Genomic DNA, 21,672 nt, shown 5'->3' with positions numbered 1-21,672 from the left:
TCTCACCCCTCCCCTCCAAATCCTCCCCATCACCCATCCCTTTCAAATCTCCCCCCTTGCCCCTTCCCTCCCCTCCCTCCTAAACTCCCCCCACACCCCTCCCCTCCGAGACTCTCCCTCGCTCCTCCCCTCCTAGACTCCCCTCTCACCCCTCCTCCTCAAAGCATCCTCCCTGCTTCTTCCTCCTTCCAACTTTCACCTTCATCTCCCCAAACCTTCTGCCTTGCTCTTCCCCCTCCTCAAATAACACCTCACTGTGCCTCACCCAATCTCCATCAAACCTTTTGTCCGCCCCATTCTTCCCTTTCTCCAAGCTATTCTGAAATCTCTGACACACCTTCAACAGCTCTCCCTACCTCTTCCTCCTCTTCCACATCTTACCCTACCCCTCCCCCCCCCCTGTTCTGGACCCGATGCTCCCCCTTCCTCTTCATTAACGGTATGGACCTCAAACATCCGGGGCCTTCGCTCAAACTTGACTGACCTCTCCATACAGGTTGCTTCTGACAAACCAGATGTGATCTGCTTAACAGAAACTTTCCTCCTTCATGATGTCTCTGATGCCTTGGTATCTCTCCCAGGTTACTCCCTCCTCCGGTATGATAGACCTGAGCCTCGTCCTGGAGGTGGGGTTGCTATCTTTATAAAAAACTCTCTTCCTCACTCGCCCTCCACTGCCCTCTCTCCACCTCACCCCCAGGAATACCTTTGGCTACGGCTTCCCCTTCGCTCCCACCTTTTGTTCATATGTGTGTTGTACCGTCCACCAAACAGTTATGACTCCATCTACATCTCACTGTCTGATAATATGGACCAACTTCTATCTACCCATCCCAACTCTCTCTTCCTCATATGTGGTGATTTCAATTGTCACCATGCCAGTTGGCTGGGTGTGGGTACCTCTCTCACCAGCCATGGCTCTTCAGCAAAGGACTTCTGCGACTCACTGGGACTGACACAATCTGTCAATTTCCCGACCCGGATCTCAGTCAACGGAGCATCTTCTCTTCTGGATTTGGTTATGACAAACTTCCCTGAAAATGTCTGCTGCTCTTCTTCTGCTCCAATCGGCTCATCTGATCATGTGCTTGTCAAAGTGGACATCTCTCTGACCATTCTCAGAGAGCCTCCTCAGCGTCGACGAGTCTGGCATTTCACTCAGGCCAACTGGCACGGTCTTCAAGCAGCCATCAATCATCTGGACTGGTCTCCCATCTCTACCGCCTCTGACATCAACTCATCCTGGGAATTCTTTCAAAGTAAATTGCTCTCTCTCATGCACAGATTTATACCATCTCGTCTTCAGTTGTCATACCCTTCCTCCCGTCCATGGTACACGGAATCTTGTGGTGAGGCTGTTGCCCTGAAACAACTTGCTTTCGTCTCCTGGAAAGCAAATCCAACGGAAGGAAATCTCATTTCCTTTCACAAAGCCTGAAACAAGTGTGTGTCCACCCTCAGGAGAGCCAGGAAACAATATCTCACCATTCTCAAGACCGAACTCTCTTATCTGTCTCCCTCTTCCAAATCCTGGTGGCGTCTGGTCAAATCTGTTTCTGGTGTTTGTTCCCCCTCCATCCCCTCCCTCACCTCAAACGGCTTAACGGCTGACTCCGCACGTGAAAAAGCTGAATGCCTCAACTCTGTGTTTGCCTCTAAATCTTGTGTCCCAAACCCATCCCTCTCTGTACCCACCGTACCCAGTCGTACCCAGCTGCTCCTGGACTCTGTGTCTTTTCCTCCTGACAAGGTGGAAAAGTTTCTGGCAACCCTCGACTCTGATTCTGCAACTGGTTCTGACGGCATCAGCCCACGGGTCCTAAAATCATGTTCTTCTGCACTTTCACTCCCTCTTTCTGTTCTCTTCACCCTCTCTTTTGCTCAAGGTCATCTGCCATCTGCTTGGAAATCAGCCAACATCACCGCTTTGCACAAAAAAGGTGCAAAAACAGATCCCAGCAACTACAGACCAATCAGCCTTCTCCCAATTATCAGCAAAGTCATGGAATCCATCATTGCTTCAGATATTAAATCTTTCCTCTTCTCCAATGGCTTGATCTCTGATCATCAATTTGGTTTCAGACCTGGTCACTCTACTCTGGACATGCTGCTTCTGCTTTCTCAACAGTGGATGGAGGTCCTCAACGCCAAACAGGAAATTAGAGCTGTCTCCCTTGACATTTCACTTGCCTTCGATACGGTCTGGCACCCTGCTCTGCTCTCCAAACTCTCCTCCTTTGGTATCCATGGAAATCTCCACGCATGGCTGGCGGACTTCCTCTCTGGTCGTAGTCAACGTGTGGCCCTGAATGGGTTTCTCTCATCTCCTCTTCCTGTTCAGGCTGGAGTTCCCCAAGGTAGTGTTCTGGGCCCTGTGCTTTTTCTGGTCTTCATCAATGATCTCTCTGACTCTCTTGAAAATCCTCTCTATCTCTTTGCTGACGACTCTACTCTCTGTCGCTCCATTCCTCATCCCTCAGATCGGCAGTCTGCAGCCTCCTCACTCTCTGCAGACCTGGACAAAATCACAGACTGGTCAAACAAGTGGAACATGTCTTTCAATCCTGACAAATCTCAAACTCTTACAATGTCTCTCCGAAAGGACCGACTGGACAACCCTCCCATCTACTTTCTCAACAATCCTCTCCAAGAAGTTCTGTCGCTCAAGCTTTTGGGTCTCACTATCTGCCATGATCTTTCTTGGGAAAACCACATTTCCAAGCTGGCCTCCAAAGCCAGTCGCCGACTGGGCATCCTCCGTCGTGCGAAGTCCTTCCTTGGCACACCTGAGCTCCTCACCACATACAAGGCTTTCATCCGCAGCTCAATGGAATACTGTTCCCCCCTCTGGGCTGGTGCTCCTGCCTCACACCTTGCTCGGCTTCACGCTGTTGAGGCCAAAGCTTTCAGAATCATTGGAATCTCCTGCGATGTAGTCAACGCCGAGGGCCTTTCACTCACTCACCGCAGGCAGGTTGGTGGTCTTTCTGTCTTCTACCGACTCCTCTCCGGCCTTGCTCCCCCAGCTCTCTCTGTGCTCTGTCCCCCCAATATTCCTTCAGGTCGCACAAGATCTGCCTGCAACCCTCTTCTGGTTAAACTGCCAAAGTCTAGGCTCTCTGCTCACCTTCACTCTTTCATTCCCCTTTTCTCCCGCCTCTGGAACAAACTCCCCCACTCCCTTCAATCCCACTCCTCCCTCCAGGTCTTTAAAACAGCTGTTCACCACCATCTCTTATCTTCCCCCATCGAAAACCTTGATCTTTTCTACCCCCGGTAATTCACCCCAGAGTCCTTGCAGTGTTCATATGTTTTAATCCTCTCCCACCTCCCCCCAAGTCCTCCCGATGTCCCTGCTCTCAAATGTTGTGTTTGTGTCCTTCCCCCTCTCTTTTGTGTCCTTCCCCCTCTCTCCCCATCTTGTCTACCGCTCCCCTTGTTTTTTTGTGTTTTGTGTGTCGGTTTGTCTTTTTGTGTGATTAATGTTAGCTCTTTCACGAGCCTCGATGTTGTATACAAAAAAAAAAAAAAAAAAAAAAAAAAAAAATTGTATTCCAATACTCATTCAAATTGAAGTGCGCATGCGTCAATTATAAGTTCAAACCAGTTTTAAGTTTAATATACAGTGCCTATAGAAAGTCTACACCCCCTTTCAAAATTTTCACCTTTTGTTTACTTATAGCCTGGAATTAAAATACAATAAATCAGACTTTTTACACCTTTATTTACACATCGTGACCCACAACTTCCAAGTGAAAAACAAATTCTACAAATTTCAGAAAATTAATTAAAAATACAAAACTGGAATTTCTTGGTTGGATAAGTATACACCCCCCTGAGTTAATACTTGGTGGAAACACCTTTGGCAGCAATTACAGCTGTGAGTCTGTTAGTATAGGTATCTACCAACTTTGCACACCTTTTTTTTTTTTCTTTTTTTTTGTATACAAGATCGAGGCTCGTGAAAGAGCGAACATTTATCACACAGAAAGACAAACCGACACATAACCGACAAACCGACACATACAACAAATAACATCGGGAGCGGTAGACAAGATGGGGAGAGAGGGGGAAGGACACAAACACAACATTTTAGAGCAGGAACCGAGAGACATGGAGACATCGACAGATCTGTGGGAGGGAGAGGGCTTTGGGGGGGAGGCATGGGAAAGGGGGTGGGAGAGGCATAAAACATATGGGCACTGCCAGGACTACCAGGAAAGAAGTTGGAATTACAAACAAGGTGGATCTGGGGTGAATTAGTGGGGGTAGAAAAGATCAAGGTTTTGGATGGGGGAAGATAAGAGATGGTGGTGAACAGCTGTTTTAAAGACCTGGAGGGAGGAGTGGGATTGAAGGGAGTGTGGGAGTTTGTTCCAGAGGCGGGAGAAAAGAGGTATGAAGGAGTGAAGGTGAGCAGAGAGCCGAGATTTCGGCAGTTTAACCATGAGAGGCTTGCTGGCAGATCTTGTGCGACCTGTAGGAATATTTGGGGGACAGAGCACAGAGAGAGCTGGGGGAGCAAGGCCGGAGAGGAGTCGGTAGAAGATGGAAAGACCACCAACCTGCCTGCGGTGAGTGAGTGAGAGGCCCTTGGAGTTAGCTTCATCACGGGAGATTCCAATGATTCTGAATGCTTTGCTTTCAACAGCGTGAAGACGAGCTAGGTGTGAGGCAGGAGCACCAGCCCAGAGGGGAGAGCAGTATTCCATTGAGCTGCGGATGAAAGCCTTGTACGTGGTGAGGAGCTCAGGTGTGCCAAGGAAGGACTTCGCACGACGGAGGATGCCCAGTCGGCGACTGGCTTTGCAGGCCAGCTTGGAAATGTGGTTTTCCCAAGAAAGATCATGGCAGATAGTGAGACCCAAAAGCTTCAGCGACAGAACTTCTTGGAGAGGATTGTTGAGAAAGTAGATGGGAGGGTTGTCCAGTCGATCTTTTCGGAGAGACATAGTAAGAGTGTGAGATTTGTCAGGATTGAAAGACATGTTCCACTTGTTTGCCCAGTCTGTGATTTTGTCTAGGTCTTCAGAGAGTGAGGAGGCTGCAGACTGCCGATCTGAGGGAAGAGGAATGGAGCGGCAGAGAGTGGAGTCATCAGCAAAGAGATAGAGAGGATTTTCCAGAGAGTCGGAGAGATCATTGATAAAGACCAGAAAAAGCACAGGGCCCAGCACACTGCCTTGGGGAACTCCAGCCTGAACAGGAAGGGGAGATGAGAGAAATCCATTCAGGGCCACACGTTGACTACGACTAGAGAGGAAGTCCGCAAGCCATGCATGGAGATTTCCATGGATACCATGGATACCTTGATTGGGCAATATTTGCTCATTCTTCTGTACAAACTGTTCAAGCTCAGTCAAGTTGCTTGCGGAGTGTTGATGGACAGCAATCGTCAAGTCATGTCACGGATTTTCGATTGGATTTAGGTCGGGGCTCTGATTGGGTCACTCAAGGACATTTATGTTTTTGTTCCTTCGAAACTCCAGTGTAGCTTTGGCTGTGAGCTTCGGGTCGTTGTCATGGTGAAAGGTAAACTTCCGTCCCAATTTCAGATTTCTTGCAGAGGGCAGAAGGATTTTCCTATTGTATTTTTCTGTATTTTGCTCCATCAATTTACCTTCAATCCTGACAAGTACCCCAGTCCCTGCTGATAAGAAACATCCCCATAACATGATGCTGCCACCACCATGTTTCACAGTAGGGATGGTGTTCTTTGGGTGATGTGCTGGGTTGGGTTTTCACCAAATGTAACGTTTTGCATTTCAGGCCAAGAAGTTCCATCTTGGTTTCGTAAGATCACAAACTGTTTTACCACATGGCTTCAGAATCTCCGGAGTGGTTTTTGCTTACCTCAAACGGGACTCAAGGTGGGAATTTTTGAGTATTGGCTTCCTTCTTCCCCCCTCCCGTACAGGCCAGACTTGAGGAGGGCTTGGGATATTGTTGTCACATGCACACAGTGACCAGTCTTTACCATAAAGGCCTGTAGCTCTTTCAAAGTTGCCATTGGCATCTTCGTGGCCTCTCTGATCAGTCTCCTCCTTGCTTGGTCATCCAGTTTGGAGGGACGGCCTGATCTCGGCAGGATCTTGGTGGTACCATATGCCTTCCACTTCTTAATGATATCTTGACTGTGCTCCAAGGGATATTCAAGGCCTTTGAAATATTTTTATACCCACCCCCTGATTTGTTCCTTTCCACAACTTTATCCCGGAATTCTTTTGAAAGCTCCTTGGTGCTCATGGTTGAGTCTTTGCTGTGAAATGCACCACCCAGCAGCGGAAACCTACAGGAACAACTGTTTTTATTCTGAAATAATCAGAATCACTACAATTTAACACAGGTGGAGGGCAATTAACTTGGTGTGCGATTTTGAAGACAATTGGTTATACCCGAGCTAATTTACAATTGTTATTATAAGGGCGGTGGACACTTATCCAACTGAGATATTATAGTTTTGTATTATTAATTAATTTTCTGAAATTTGTGGAATTTGTTTTTCACTTGGAAGTTGTGGGTTACGATCTGTAAATAAAGGTGGGAAAAGTCTGATTTCATGAAACTTAATTCCAGGCAATAAGGTAACAAAAGTGAAAAATTTGAAAGGGGGTGTAGACTTTCTCTATGCACTGTACATATATGTGTGTGTGTATGTATGTATATATGTATATATACACAGTATGTGTGTGTATAAATATATATATATAAATGTATAAATATATCAATTAATCTACCATATAAAACACATTGTGTGTTTGTGTATTTGTGTGATGTCTGTCCCACTTCATGAGGGTAGGTTTTAAAGGCTTTGAGTAGCACTTTAATAGGGATTTGAGTGGGGTTTTAATGGGCAATCTTTGAACACGACTATGTCCACTGGTTAAACGACTGAAAAGACTCCGAGGACCCAAAATACCCAAAAGACCCCAATGATCCAAATGACCCCAATGATGCAAACAACCCAGAGGACCCAAAAGATCCCAAGGACCCAGAAGAGCCCAAGGACTCTGAAGACCTAAAAGACCCCGAGGATCCAAAAGACCCAAACAACCCAGGGGACCCAAAAGACCCCAAGGACACAGAAGACCCAAAGGACTCTGAAGACCCCAAGGACCCTTAAGACCCAAAAGACCACTAAAAACCCAAAAGACCCAAAATAGCCCAAAAGACCCAACATCCCCCAAAGCCCCAAAATACCCCAAAGACCCAAAATACCCTGAAGACCCAAAAGACCCTGAGAACCCAAAAGACCCAAATGACCCAGAGGACCCAAAAGACCCTGAGGACTCCAAAGCCCCAAAAGAAGAGTAATTATGTCTCTTACATTGGAATTGTAGACGGTGGCTTGCAAACCGAGCCTCAAGGTCGGTGCACAGAAGCGATATTTTTTTAATCACAATAAATACAAGGCACAGGGAGGAGAATTTGCTGAACGTGACGTGCAACACGCGCAGAGTAAATCGAGTGTTCATTTACGTCTGTATGATGTCTAATAAATAAAGATTATAAAAGCACACCTGACACTAGGCCCAGACTTCAGACCTTGGCATTCTCATGCGGCTGTACCGTAAAAAACTGTTCCAACCCGTCATTTTTGACAGGCTAGTATACAAATAAAACCCCCTGCTCTTCTAACCAAAGAAGGCTGCCTAAAGCACCCAAGAAAAGTAACATAAGGTGTGTGTGTACACATCATCATCATATGTGTGCTCCACCCAAAAGCAGGTCATTGGCATACATGTACAAACACACACACACGCAAACACACACACACACACACACACACACACACGCACACACACAGGCATGCACACACGCATGCCCACACATGCACACACACACCCACACACGCATGCACACACATGCACACACACGCACGCCCACGCAAACACACACACACACACACACACACACGCAAACACACAGGCATGCAAACACGCATGCCCACACATGCACACACACACGCACACACACACACACACACACACACACGCACGCCCACACACGCACACACACACACACACAAATATTTTCAATATAATCACATTGATTTGTTTTATTGAAAAAAAATTGGATGCAATTTGTTCAAAACATGCAAAACAACTTGTCTAAGAGCATTCAATTAATCTCACCTGGAGGAGGAGGAGGAGGAGGAGGTGTTGCTGGAGGTGTTGGATCCAGCTGTGGACACATATTTTTGCCAATCTGTTTTTCAATTCCCAGCAGCTGATCAAAGGTGTGAACAAAAAAGGTGTTGTTCTTCGGCTTGGCAAGGATGCGAATGATTTTCTCGAGTTTCTTTCCAACACCAACAGCAATGACCGTGACGTTGAGCTTGTGGAGCTCTTCCGCCCCTTTTGAGACGGTGTCATGAGATTCCCCATCCGTGATCACAAGAACATACTGTGGGATTCCCTCATCGATGCGACTCCCCACTTCCTGTTTGAAAAAGTTTTTGGCGAGGAACGCAACGGCTTCTCCGGTACGAGTTTCCGTCCCATCTCCCTTCCTCTTCAACTGGCTTACAGCATCTTTTATCGAATCGCGGTCAGTGTATTCGTTTTGGAAGAATTGTTTTTGGGGAGATTTGTTGTATTGCGCCATGCCCACACGGACATTATCAGGGCCAATTTCCAACTTACCCATGAGGGATGCCAGGAAGGTACGTACTCTTTGAAAGTCAGTATCACTCACGCTATTCGAAGTGTCCAGCAAGATCACCATGTCAAGGATCCCACATGCTGCACAAACATTCAAACAAACATGTGATTGGTACACCGGAACGGTCACATATATTCAACAAAATCACCGTAAACTAATAACATTCCTGGTTCGGACATTCCGCTCACCAAGGTCGTACTCTGGCCTTTGCCGGACCAACATAAGGAAATCAAAGAAGAAACGCTTGGTTTTCGACACCATGGTGTTCTCCATCTCAGCGCACAACAGCACAGAGACTTCGCGAAGTATTTCCGAGTACTCTTGCTTCCCTTCTAAGCGGTACATCATGCCTGAGTTCATCTTGCCCATTTGCACATCGTCTGCATCTTGAAGGCCGATTGGAATGATTGCAACACCCCCATCCTTCAGAACATTTGAGGGTTCTTCGATGGAATCCGCCGCTGGAGTGGCCATCAGAACAACCAAGACCTACAAGTGAAAAGACCATCCCAAGTTAAAAATGGTATCCCACGTTATATGCATTTCAGAAGTAGATTGGGTTTTATAAGCAAAATTACTTAGTACCTTGTTTTTTTTTATAAGTACAGTAAATGGAAGTAAATGCGAAACAGTAAAGTTGTGAATAGGTCCAAGTACCTCTTCCTTTTCCTCGGGCAAAACAACACAACTCCAATCGGCACAATCAAATAATTCAACAAGCAAAAGTCATTGCTGTGCTAATTCGTTCACAAAAGTAGACTCACTTTTACATGAGTCTACCTGATCACTTATGCAGGTATCCTATCAATTTCTGGTGTATTCAGTTGTGCAGCAGGGAAGTTGCCATCAAAGTATCTTGCTTTCTCAACATGGAGGACTAAACCAACAATGGCAAATGTGATTTCATTCTATAAGGTGGAGGCTGGCGTGTCTTCCACCCAATATTTCTCCTCGTATACATAAACCACCTTTGCAATGCTCTACAAACCCTCCGTTCCTTCTGCAGATCGCGTCACATTGTGTCATACGGTGTCCCATCCCACTCCAAGGCAGACAGCAGATCTGGAATCAATTAGATATTGCTTTGACAAAAGGAGCACATGTCCAAACACACGGAAATCTCAGTTTCACCCTGTCGCTCATGAAGAAGCATCCGATGAATCCTCCTATGTAATCCCGTGGTCCTGACACTTACTATGCTACTGGAAAACTCTTCTGCACATATTTTGGCTCAAACATCTCTTGTGGCATCCCTTTGTGATCACCTCCTTTCTCATGTATAAAATCCTGTATCCACCAGACACTCCTATAGCTAGGCCTAGAATATAGATAGACCGATTACGTATCGGCATATTAGCTTACTTCCAAATAAAATCAAAAGTCATGGAATGTATCAACACAGTTGACATCAAATACTTCCTTTTTTTCCAGCAGTCTGATCTCAGACCATCAGTTTGGATTCAAAACCGGTCAATCCACCCTGGATATGCTATTTCAAAGATTTGGTGAAGGACATCAATCTCATACATGAGATCAGACTTCCCAGTTTCTTATAGGACATACAACTACTTCCAATAACACTTTGTCCCAAAACTCCAAAAATATAGAGACTGTGTAGCGGCTACCGCTGGGTTTTCACAATCGCCTTGCACCTATCAAGGACGCGGAGCGATCACCATGCCGGGCTCGTCCAGGACGCCCGGGCAGGCCCGCGCTCAACTTGCCAGGCCTCGGTCGGGACGCCCGGGCATGCCCGGGCAGGCTCGCCCTCAACTTGCCAGGCCGCAGCCAGGACGCTGGGCCACGCCCCCTCTCACCTTTCCTGGGCAAACGCTCCGGGATAATATGTATATATATTGCTGCCCGATAAACGGGCTTTTCAGAGTGCCTGAGTGTTTGGTTTGATTAAAGCAACTCGGATGAATTCCAGCTTTTTGTCGCGTCCATTCTTCCGATCGACGTGGGAGCCCCAGCTCCTTCATTGGTGACCTACCGACATGGACACGGCAGTCGCCCTTAAACTGCCTACCTTCTGGGAGGCTCACGCGGCGGTTTGGTTCGCACAGGCGGATTCCCTGTTCGCCCTGCGAGGCATCACGGCCGACGACACCCGCTTCCACCATGTGGTAGCAGCGCTCGGTTCGGCCACCGCGGCCCGCGCCCTGAGCCTCCTCGAGAACCCGCCGGCCGCTGACAAATACGGCGCGATTAAGAAGCTTCTCCTCGACGCTTTCGCCCTCCCATCGGCGGAGCGCGCACGGCGCCTGCTCGACCTGCCCGAGCTCGGCGACACGCGCCCTTCCGAGCGAATGGACTACATGCTTTCACTGCTCGGCGAGCACTCTCCGGCATTCCTGTTCCGGGAGCTGTTCCTCCGTCAGCTGCCTAACCCGGTACGCCTCGCCCTGGCAAGCACGACGATCACAGATCCCCGGGCCCTTGCCAGAGAAGCCGACAAGATCTCCGCCGCAGGACAGCGCATCGCAGCGGCGACATGGGACCCACCGCCGTCCGACGCAACACCCATGGCGCCCGAGCACCCGGCACGGTCGACGACCGAACTGCCGACGCAATTGGCGGCCGCTACACCGAGCCGACCACCTCCAGCACGACGACCGGGGCCTCCACCTGACCAAGCGTGGTGTTACTATCATGCCAGGTTCGGACAGAAGGCCCGGACATGCCGACCCCCGTGCACCTTCGGCAGGCCGGGAAACGGCCGGGCCGGCGTTCATTACCAGCCATGAGCGCCGGCCACACGGGCAACTTACTGTTCATCATGGATAAAGCGTCCGGACGGCGCTTCCTGTGCGACACCGGCGCCCAACTGAGCGTCATACCCGCCTCTGACCAGGACAGGCAATCCGCGGTTTGCGGCCCCTCCTTGGTTGCGGCCAACGGATCGACCATCCGCACCTTCGGCCCGCGCAACGTCACCCTCTGCTTCGGCGGCCAACGCTTTGCTTGGACGTTTGTAACCGCAAACGTGCCCATGGCTCTGCTAGGCGCCGACTTCCTCTGCGCACACGGACTGCTGGTGGACGTCCAACGGCGTCGTTTAATCAACGCCGAAACCTTCAGCTCCCTGGTATGCACATTGAGCAGCTCCGCGCCGACCGAGCTGGCATGCGCCATCCCGGCGGCGAACGAGTTTGCTCGCCTGCTCACGGAGTTCCCGGCCCTCACGCGGCCGACGTTTTCGGCCGTCGCAGTACGGCATGGGATCGAGCACCACATACCAACCACGGGCCCACCGGTCTACGCCAGGGCCCGCCGCCTCGACCCAGCCAAGCTCGCCGTGGCGAAGGCCGAATTCGACGCGTTGGAGCACCTCGGCATCGTGCGGCGCTCCGATAGCGCGTGGGCCTCGCCACTGCACATCGTGCCAAAGCCGGGGGGTGGATGGCGCCCGTGTGGCGACTACCGCCGTCTCAATGACGCTACCACCCCCGACAGGTACCCGATCCCGCATATCCAAGACTTCTCCGCCCGTCTGGCGGGACGGGTCATTTTTTCGAAAATTGATCTCATACGGGGATATCACCAGGTACTTGTCAGGGCGGCCGACGTCCCTAAAACGGCAGTCATCACGCCGTTCGGCTTATTCGAATTCTTGCGGATGCCGTTTGGTCTCAAGAACGCGGCTCAGGCGTTCCAGCGCTTGATGGACGGCGTGCTGCATGACCTGCTGTTCCTTTTCGTTTACCTGGACGACATCCTCGTCGCCAGCACGTCCCGGGCCGAGCACCTCCTCCACCTCCGAACACTGTTCGGGCGCCTCAGCGAGCACGGCCTCATCGTCAACCCGGCCAAATGCCACTTCGGCACGACGGCCGTTGATTTTTTGGGCCACCACATCACCAAGAACGGGGCCGTGCCGCTGCCAACCAAGGTCGAGGCCATCACCACGTTCCCGCGTCCCCGCACCATAAAGGCCCTGCAGGAATTCCTGGGAATGGTGAATTTTTATCACCGCTTCGTGCCCCGCGCTGCTCAACTCATGCGGCCCCTCTACGAAGCCCTCCGGGGCAAGCCGGCCAAGCACGACATCGCCTGGTCCGCAGCAATGGATGCGGCCTTCAAAAGCTCAAAGCGGGCCCTCGCCGACGCAACACTGCTCGCTCACCCGGTGCTCAACGCTCCCATCGCCCTCACCACGGATGCCTCCGACTACGCGGTGGGCGCCGTACATGAGCAATGGGTGAACGGGGTTTGGCAGCCACTCGCTTTTTTCAGCCGGCAGCTCCGGCCGAACGAGCTCAAATACAGCACGTTTGACCGGGAGCTCCTCGGTCTACACCTGGCCGTCCGCCATTTCCGCCACCTCCTGGAGGGCCGACCTTTCACGGCGTTCGTCGACCACAAGCCGTTGGTTTACGCCATGGCCAAGGTCACGGAGCCGTGGTCGGCCCGCCAACAGCGCCACCTCTCCGCCGTGTCGGAGTTTACCACGGACATCCGGCACGTCGCCGGCAAAAACAACGCCGTGGCCGACTGTCTTTCCCGGGCCAGCGCGAACGCGGTCCACCTGGGCGTGGACTTTGCGCTTATGGCGGCGGACCAAACCACCGACACCACGGTGCAAGCCCTCCGGGCGGCGGACACGGGCCTCCGCCTGGCCGACATCCCCTTCGCGGACACTGTCCTGCTCTGCGACGTCTCCCAAGGCCAGCCTCGCCCCATCGTGCCCGTCACCTGGCAACGCCGCATCTTCGCCTCCCTCCACGGCCTTTCCCACCCGGGCCGGAAAGCTTCCCAGAAGCTGGTGTCGGCGCGATTCGTCTGGCACGGCCTTCGTCGGGACGTCCGCGATTGGACCAGCACCTGCACGGCCTGCCAACGGGCCAAGGTCCACCGACACACCCAGGCCCCGCTGGCACCTTTCACCGTGCCCGAACGACGTTTCGACCACGTCAACGTGGATCTGGTGGGCCCCCCCCCCCCCCGTCACGGGGGTTCACACACCTGCTCACCATGGTGGACAGGACCACCAGGTGGCCGGAGGCCGTTCCCCTCGTCTCCACCACCACCGCCGACGTGGCGCAGGCTTTCATCGCCACCTGGGTCGCCCGCTTCGGCGCACCGGCGGACATCTCGTCAGACCGCGGACCACAGTTCACCTCCGAGCTGTGGGGCGCGGTCGCCCGCAACCTGGGGGTCAAGCTCCACCGTACTACGGCCTACCACCCCCAAGCAAATGGGTTGTGCGAGCGATTCCACCGCTCCATTAAGGCCGCGCTCATGGCCGGCCTTCAAGACGGCGGTTGGGCCGACCGGCTGCCGTGGGTCCTTTTGGGCCTCCGCACGGCCCCCAAGGAGGACCTCCAGGCATCCACCGCCGAGCTTGTCTATGGCCAGGCGCTACGCGTCCCGGGCGAATTCGTGCCCGACGCTACCAGTCCCTGGTCCGCAGCTCACCAGCGCTCGGACCTCCAGGAGGCCGCCCGACGGTTTGCCCCCGTGCCAACATCCCACCACGGTGACCCCCAGTCCTACGTCCCCCCAGCACTTCGCACAGCGGAGTATGTTTTTGTGCGTCACGACGCACATCGGGGGCCACTCCGGCCGCCGTACGACGGGCCCTTCCGGGTGCTGCGACGGGACGACAAGTCGTTCGTCATCGACATCGGCGGCAGGTCGGACCGGATTGCGGTGGACCGCCTCAAGCCGGCGCACGTGGACGTCGACCACCCACCACGGGTGGCCCTTCCTCCGTGGTGAGGCCGCCCCCCGTCCACGGTGCCCCCCACTCGACCGCCCACCACCACACCGGACCCCCTCGCACGACCCGCCAGGGGTCTCTTCGGCCGGGTCATCAGGACCCCCCTCAAATTGACCCTGCCGGTGCAAGTCGATTCTGGGGGGACGTGTGTAGCGGCTACCGCTGGGTTTTCACAATCGCCTTGCACCTATCAAGGACGCGGAGCGATCACCATGCCGGGCTCGTCCAGGACGCCCGGGCAGGCCTGCGCTCAACTTGCCAGGCCTCGGTCGGGACGCTGGGCCACGCCCCCTCTCGCCTTTCCTGGGCAAACGCTCCGGGATAATATGTATATATATTGCTGCCCGATAAACGGGCTTTTCAGAGTGCCTGAGTGTTTGGTTTGATTAAATCAACTCGGATGAATTCCAGCTTTTTGTCGCGTCCATTCTTCCGATCGACGTGGGAGCCCCAGCTCCTTCAACTGCATGCTTTTATTTTCTTCCTCCTTTGTCCCATTTGCGGAAATGCTTTCTGGAGATAGTTCAATCCTACTCTTCCCTCTTTGCTGCAAACAAGCGGCGCACCCATCACCATCTCACACCATCACCCACACAGACCCACTGTCACACCTCGATGACCGTAACGTGCGTACTTATCAGCTGCATTGCTCACGCGATCCAGAGAGTCGGACAACACTCCATGCATGGGGTAAACTAGCAGGCCCCTTTTATTGTGCATGCGTGAGGATCCCCAATGACCACTCTGAACCCAACCATCTTACTTTCAGGTTACTGTGTTTCCTCCCATCCTCAGTCTCCTCTTTTCCTTTTCATTTCTCTCTTTACTTCTCCCTCTGTCATCTCACTGTTCCGGGGCCTACATTTTGTATATAAACATTTTGGTTCTCCATTCTGTGCTTCTGCTCTCCATTTCAAACTTTCTCTGAAGCATTTCCATTCTGAGAGTCACATTTGAATTTGAGCTTTAATAATGACAAGAACCAAACCAGAAAAGTTTCACTTTCCACGTAAAATAATTGAACCAATGACGTACCTGTGGCCGGCTTATGGTTACTTGAAGTAAACTGTCCTTGATGTAAGTCAAGGCAGCGCCGGTTTTAAATTCTCCTCCAATCTTTTCCATGTCCTTGAGATAGTTGGTAGCATCCTCAAAGGTGTTTGTCTTTTTACCACTGACACGGTAGCCAGATTGGACTATCCACACATTTACTTGCTGATTCCAAGGCAAACGGGACACGATGCTGTAGACAAAACGGCGCAAGCGCTCAAAGCTGATATCCAACACACGCGATGAGCTGTCAATCACAAAGACTATGTCGGTTTCCTCCACATCCTTGCAGCCTGCAGGAAAGAGAAATCTTTAAATACATACAATTTTTCAGTTAGAAGAAAATTTGTCACTCTCAATTTAAATAAATTTATTATTCTCCCACCTGCGGAAAGTTGGTAAGCTCTCTATTGTATACAATCTTACATCTGGCCTTGCTCCTCCTGTTCTCTCTGCCCTTTGACCTTCCCAAGGCACCACCAAGTTATGCGTGTTCCTCCAGAAACCTTCACCAGCTCAACTTCCAAAAGTCCAGGCTGGTTACACACCTGCATTCATTCATCCCCTTACTCTCCCAAATGTGGAGTAGTCTCCCATTGTCTTGTCCTCACCACCTAATGCACTCACCAATGCACATCCATGATCGATTCTACACTCACTCGAAGACACCCCCCTGTCCCCGAAGACCCTGAAGACCCCTAAGACCACGTTTTACATGCTTTTTACATGCTTGAGAGATTAGATGAAATGCTAGAGAAGACGTTTTACATGCTTGAGAGATTAGACCCCCGAAGACCCCAAAGACCCTGTAATGTCAGTCATGGTGTTGGTAGGTTAAATAATTGAATCCCTTTAGTCTCTGAGCGGAGCTATCTGTTTGGGTATTCATGGCTTCTTCTCTCTCTTTTTGCGGTTCAATTTGCTCGGTGAGAAGCCTATGGCTCCCTGTGAACAGTCAAACTCACAGCACTCTGTGAACCAGCGAAACTTTCATCTTGCATTATGAAGCTATTACTGCGATATGAAGTTCCACGAGGCCATCTGTGTTATGAGGCCCATTCTGCATCCTTATTTGCGTACAAGCGCTAATTGTTCAAGAGGATTAAAGTGGTCAGTACATCCCTACTTATGTAGCTAATTGTACAATTGTTGTAGAATGCATGTATGTTATACATTATCATGTAAATACATGCCTGCAATTGTAATGTGCTCTTGAAGTGTTATCACAAAACCAGATCATTCGTTAGTTACATGGAGCCTTTAGGAGCCTCTTGGGAATAAACAGCTGAAGGCCTCTGTATGAACACCACTCGTTGTTTGTTTCTGCGTACCATATCCTCCAAGCCTGCGATACCATCATAACGAAACTCCTAATGGCAGACAAGTGCTTGGATGTCGTTATAGTGAAACATCTTATCTTGTACAGTACAATCCTGTGCAGTGAATCGGTTTTTGTTTCACTTTGGATCCCGTTAAAGTGAAACGTATGTGTTCCTAGAAGGACCTAAGCTGATTTTGTACCCTGTAGACTTCTACTTTGATCCAACTCTGCCGTGATAATTACCCTGTACTATCTGGGGTGAAATTGTTTTGGGTTGTTGCTGACCGTAGCTATATCATTTGAATTTATGCTATGTGTAGCTAACTGCACTGGATGGAAGTTAGGTCAACATGACCATAATTTGAAATTGGCAATTACAATCTGGCACAACATGGCAAGAATCATGGAAAAGCTGTTGTCGGACTCATGTGATTTGGATATTATTAAGGAAAGATGAGATCTTCTCAAGACACACATGGATTACTTTTCAAAGGCATATGATTGACTTAACCAGTTGACACCATCAATACGCATGGATCCAGAAAATGACTTGCACTATCAATCTGTGGAACAGGATTGTGATGAAAAGTCTACGTAATGCGGGTGCTTGGCTTAATACACATGCCTGGTTCAGGAGGGCAGTCCCCGTGGTGAGGGGGCGGGATGCATATGTAATCTGCTTCTAGGGATGTAGTTTGCTGTGAGGATGACGGGAATCATACGAAGTCATGATTCTATGAGAGAGCTAGGTGAGCTTCCGCTGTTTAATGGTAGTTGCTTCAGTTGCTTCATTCAAATGTATTGCCATGTATTCTTTGTATCTTTGTAGACTAATGAAATGCTTATGATGTTTTTATTTGTAGATGCATCAGGTCGATTGCATTAAAGCCTCGATACCTCGAGAGGTCTTTGTTGCTCAATTCATTTTCAAATCAATTTAATGCAATCTTCCTAACTTGAAGACGACCTCTGAAGGATGGAGAAAGTGATTCGCCTCGAGAGGTTTGCGGGAGATCCGAACGCACCTGACGCAGCTCAGCAGCTCACACACTGGTTGAACTCTTTACGACTTTTTACGGCGCTTGTCCCCGACAATCACGGATGAGCAAAGATACGACGTACTAATGAGCAATGTCTCACATGTGATCTACGGCTGCATCACTCGAAGCCCGACGTACGCTGAAGCAATCACTATCTTGAAGGCTATTTTTATAAAACCTCGTTCGACTATTTACGCCCGGCACCTGCTGGCTATGCGCCGCTAGGATGGCTCTGAGACGCTACATCAGTACGGCCAGGCTCTATGACAGCTGGTCAAGGATTGCGCTATTGAAAATCGTACGGCCTTGCAGTACACAGACGACTTGCTCTGCGATGCCTTTATCATGGGGCTGCAATCATCTACCATCAGGAAATGCCTGTTGGAACATGAAACGCTGACTTACCAGGAAGCCTTTGACCAGGCCCGGGTGCTCCATTCGGCCCAAGCAATATCAGACACGTATGGTCGACCCTTCACGGCTGCTGGTGCTACGGCACACGACACGACTCGTATGCACGATCGCGGTGACCCAGAAGTTGACGCCGGGCGAGCGCCGGCTCGAGCGGTCGCTCGACGCACGGCACGCGAGGAGAGATCAGATGCTCCGCAGAACAATGGGATTACTCGCTCATTACAGCATGTGGATCCCGCGCTTCTCAGAGAAAATAAGGCCGCTTATCGAATGCAAACAATTTCCCTTGCCCTTGGCCGCGCTGGCGGCATTCCACCAACTAAAGCAGGACGTCGCCAACTCGGTCGTGACATTAATCGATGAGACAATTCCTTTTGTAATAGAGTCAGATGCGTCCGATTGCGCAATCACAGCGACACTGAGCCAGGGAGCTCGCCCAGTGGCCTTCTACTCACAGACTCTAACGGATAGCGAAAGACGCCATTCTTCCGTCGAGAAAGAAGCATACGCAGTGATAGAGTCAATCTGACGCTGGATGCATCTTCTTCTTGGACGTCGCTTTACCGTCATAACCGATCAACAAGCTGTTTTCGTTCATGTATGACAGGAAGCATACTCAAAAGATCAAGAATGAGAAGATTGCTCGTTGGCGCATAGAACTGGCTGATTATCACTATATAATCAAGTACAGGCCGGGCATGCTCAACCTCGCTGCCGATGCGCTCTCTAGACCCGTCTGTGCAGGGATGACCGTCGCCAACCTGCGTGATATCCGCGCATCGCTGTGCCACCCTGGCGTGATGCGGATGGTGCACTTCGTCAGAAGTGAGAACCTACCTTTCTCCATGGAGGAGATACGCCATTTATGCAAGACCTGTAGGGTTTGCGCAGAACTAAAGCTGAGCTTCTACCAGCCGGCCGTGGGTACTCTCATACACGCGGGGAAACCATGGGAGTGGCTGAATGTCGATTTCAGGGGGCCGTTGCCTGGGGATCGCTATATGCTGACTCTAGTGGATGAGTTTTCTCGGTTCCCATTCGCTTTTCCGTGTGCTGACACGTCCGCCCAGACAGTGATTCATTGCTTCCGGCAGCTCTTCCTAATGTTCGGACACCCTGCCTTCATACACAGTGATTGGGTGACTGCTTCTATGTCTCGGGAACTTAAGCAGTTTCTCCTTGAGTGTGGCAACGCTTCCAGTCATACCACCGCATATAACCCCCAAGGGAATGGACAGATCGAAAAATATAACGGTGTAATCTGGAGGGCGGTCATGATGGCCTTGCGGACCCGCGGTCTAGCACCTACCATGTGGGAAATGGTGATTCCAGAAGCTATGCATGCTATCCGTTCCCTGCTGTGCACCTCCACTAATTCTACGCCCCGTGATAGACTCTTCCGGCACCAACGTCGAGGTACTAGTGCTCATCCCTTGCCCACGTGGTTGGCCGAGTCGGGGCCAGCACTCCCCAAGCAAATGGTTCATCACAGCAAATACGAGCTGCTTGCTGACCCGGTTGACATACTGGAAGCGAATCCGGAGTACACACATGTTAGACTTTCCGATGGTAGACAAACTACGGTTCCGCTGCGACACTTAGCACCTTGTGGTGAGATGGCAGAAACAGAAGCCGATTAGACTACCCCCGTTGCGCCCTACTCAGGTCCTTCACGGCTCCGGGGGATGATGCTGTGTCGTCGTACAAAGTCCCGTCTCCCTTGCCCCCGGCAGCATCACCGTAGGAGGACATGTCTCCCTTGCCTCCGGTTGCGGGATCACCCGGTTCTGATAGTGGATTGCTGGGTGACGGGGAACGGTCTATGCCTAGTTCTGGGGCCTATGGGACCGACGGTGTTTATCGCACTCGCGGCAGGCGGCTGTGCCAACCACCGACCCGCTTCGGTTACGACTACTCCTATTCGTGGTATTCTTAAGACAGGGAGGATGTAGTGAAAAGTCTACGTAATGCGAGTGCATGGCTTAATACACATCCCTGGTTCGAGAGGACAGTCCCCACGGTGAGGGGGCGGGATGCATATGTAATCTGTTTCTAGGGATGTAGTTTGCTGCGAAGATGACGGGAATCACACGAAGTCATGATTCCATGAGAGAGCTAGGTGAGCTTCCGCTATTTAATGGTAGTTGCTTCAGTTGCTTCATTCAAACGTATTGCCATGTATTCTTTGTATCTTTGTAGACTAATGAAATGCTTATGATGTTTTTATTTGTAGAATAGATGCATCAGGTCGATTGCATTAAAGCCTCAATACCTCGAGAGGTCTTTGTTGCTCAATTCATTTTCACATCAAGGATAGTTACCATCTGTACAAATCTATTGCAGATCATGTATGCCACATGATGGCAGAAAGAGACTCCTGGGTTTCCCTGAAGAGTTGAGCTTCCTCCAAATGTAATGCTTCTCGGTCCTCAAAGAGATCAACAACATCTGTGAAAGCTGAAGCTCTGGCTGAAGCAGCTGCCTTAAAGATAAAACTAAAGTATTTCAACTTGGAAGCTAAGAAAAAAGCAAAACTTACAAAGCGTCAAACAGAAGCTCAAGCAGAACATACAAGGCTTCAAACTATGAAGGAGCGTGACATGGCAGAGGTGAAAGTATAACATACAAGGCTTCAAACTATGAAGGAGCTTGACATGACAGAAGCTCAAGCAGAACATGCAAGGCTTCAAACTATGAAGGAGCTTGACATGGCAGAAAGTATTCACACCCCTTGACTTTTTCACATATTGTTGTGTTTGAACCTGAATTTATTAAAATGGATTAAATTGAATTATTTTTGTCATCCATTTACACATAATACTTCACAAAATCAAAGGGAAATTGTTTTTTTAATAGAAATTTTTACAAAATAATAAAATGTGAAAAACAGAAATATCTGAGTATAGGTATTCAACCCCCTGAGTCAATACTTCGTCGAAGCACCATTGGCAGTGATTACAGCTTTGAGTCTTCTTGGGTATGGCTGTATCAGCTTGGCATATCTATATCTGAATTTGGGGAGTTTCTCCCATTCTTCCTCGCAGATTTTCTCAAGCTCTGTCAAGTTGGATGAAGATCGTCGGTAAACAGCAATTTTCAAGTCTTTCCACAGATTCTCAATAGAATCCAAGTCTGGGCTTTGGCTGGGCCACTCAAGGACTTTCATGTTCTTGTTCTGAAGCCATTCCAGTGTTGCTTTGGCTGTATGCTTGGGGGCCATTGTCCTTTTGGAATGTAAATCTTCACTGCAGTTTAAGGTCTTTTTCACTCTGAAGCAGGATCTCCTCAAGGATTTGCCTGTATTTGGCTCCATTCATTGTTCCCTCTACCTTTACAAGTCGACCAGTCCCTGCTGCTGAAAAGCATCCCCATAGCATGATGCTGCCACTACCATGCTTGTGGTAGGGATGGTGGTAAACGGGCGATGAGCAGTGCTCGGTTTCACCAGATGTAGCACTTTG

General features: G+C 50.3%; 1 protein-coding gene across 4 annotated transcripts in view; it reads right to left on the bottom strand.

The window, feature by feature from the left end:
• LOC137433372 (collagen alpha-4(VI) chain-like) overlaps positions 1 to 21,672 on the bottom strand; it is a 282,309-nt gene that overhangs the window by 157,800 nt on the left and 102,837 nt on the right. For all 4 annotated transcript variants that reach the window (XM_078786122.1, XM_078786124.1, XM_078786123.1 and 1 more), the window contains exons 10-12: positions 15,422 to 15,729; positions 8,853 to 9,153; positions 8,136 to 8,744 (exon numbers count right to left, since the gene is read on the bottom strand). In XM_078786122.1, the coding sequence (XP_078642248.1) occupies positions 8,136 to 8,744; positions 8,853 to 9,153; positions 15,422 to 15,729 (1,218 nt within the window). The remainder of the gene's footprint in view (positions 1 to 8,135; positions 8,745 to 8,852; positions 9,154 to 15,421; positions 15,730 to 21,672) is intronic.

The sequence above is a fragment of the Myxine glutinosa genome, chromosome 10 (assembly GCF_964187855.1).
Source record: "Myxine glutinosa chromosome 10, kmMyxGlut1.1, whole genome shotgun sequence".
Taxonomy (NCBI): Eukaryota; Metazoa; Chordata; class Myxini; order Myxiniformes; family Myxinidae; genus Myxine; species Myxine glutinosa.
Note: the sequence above shows the minus strand (reverse complement) of the source record. Positions and strands in the feature narration are given on the sequence as shown.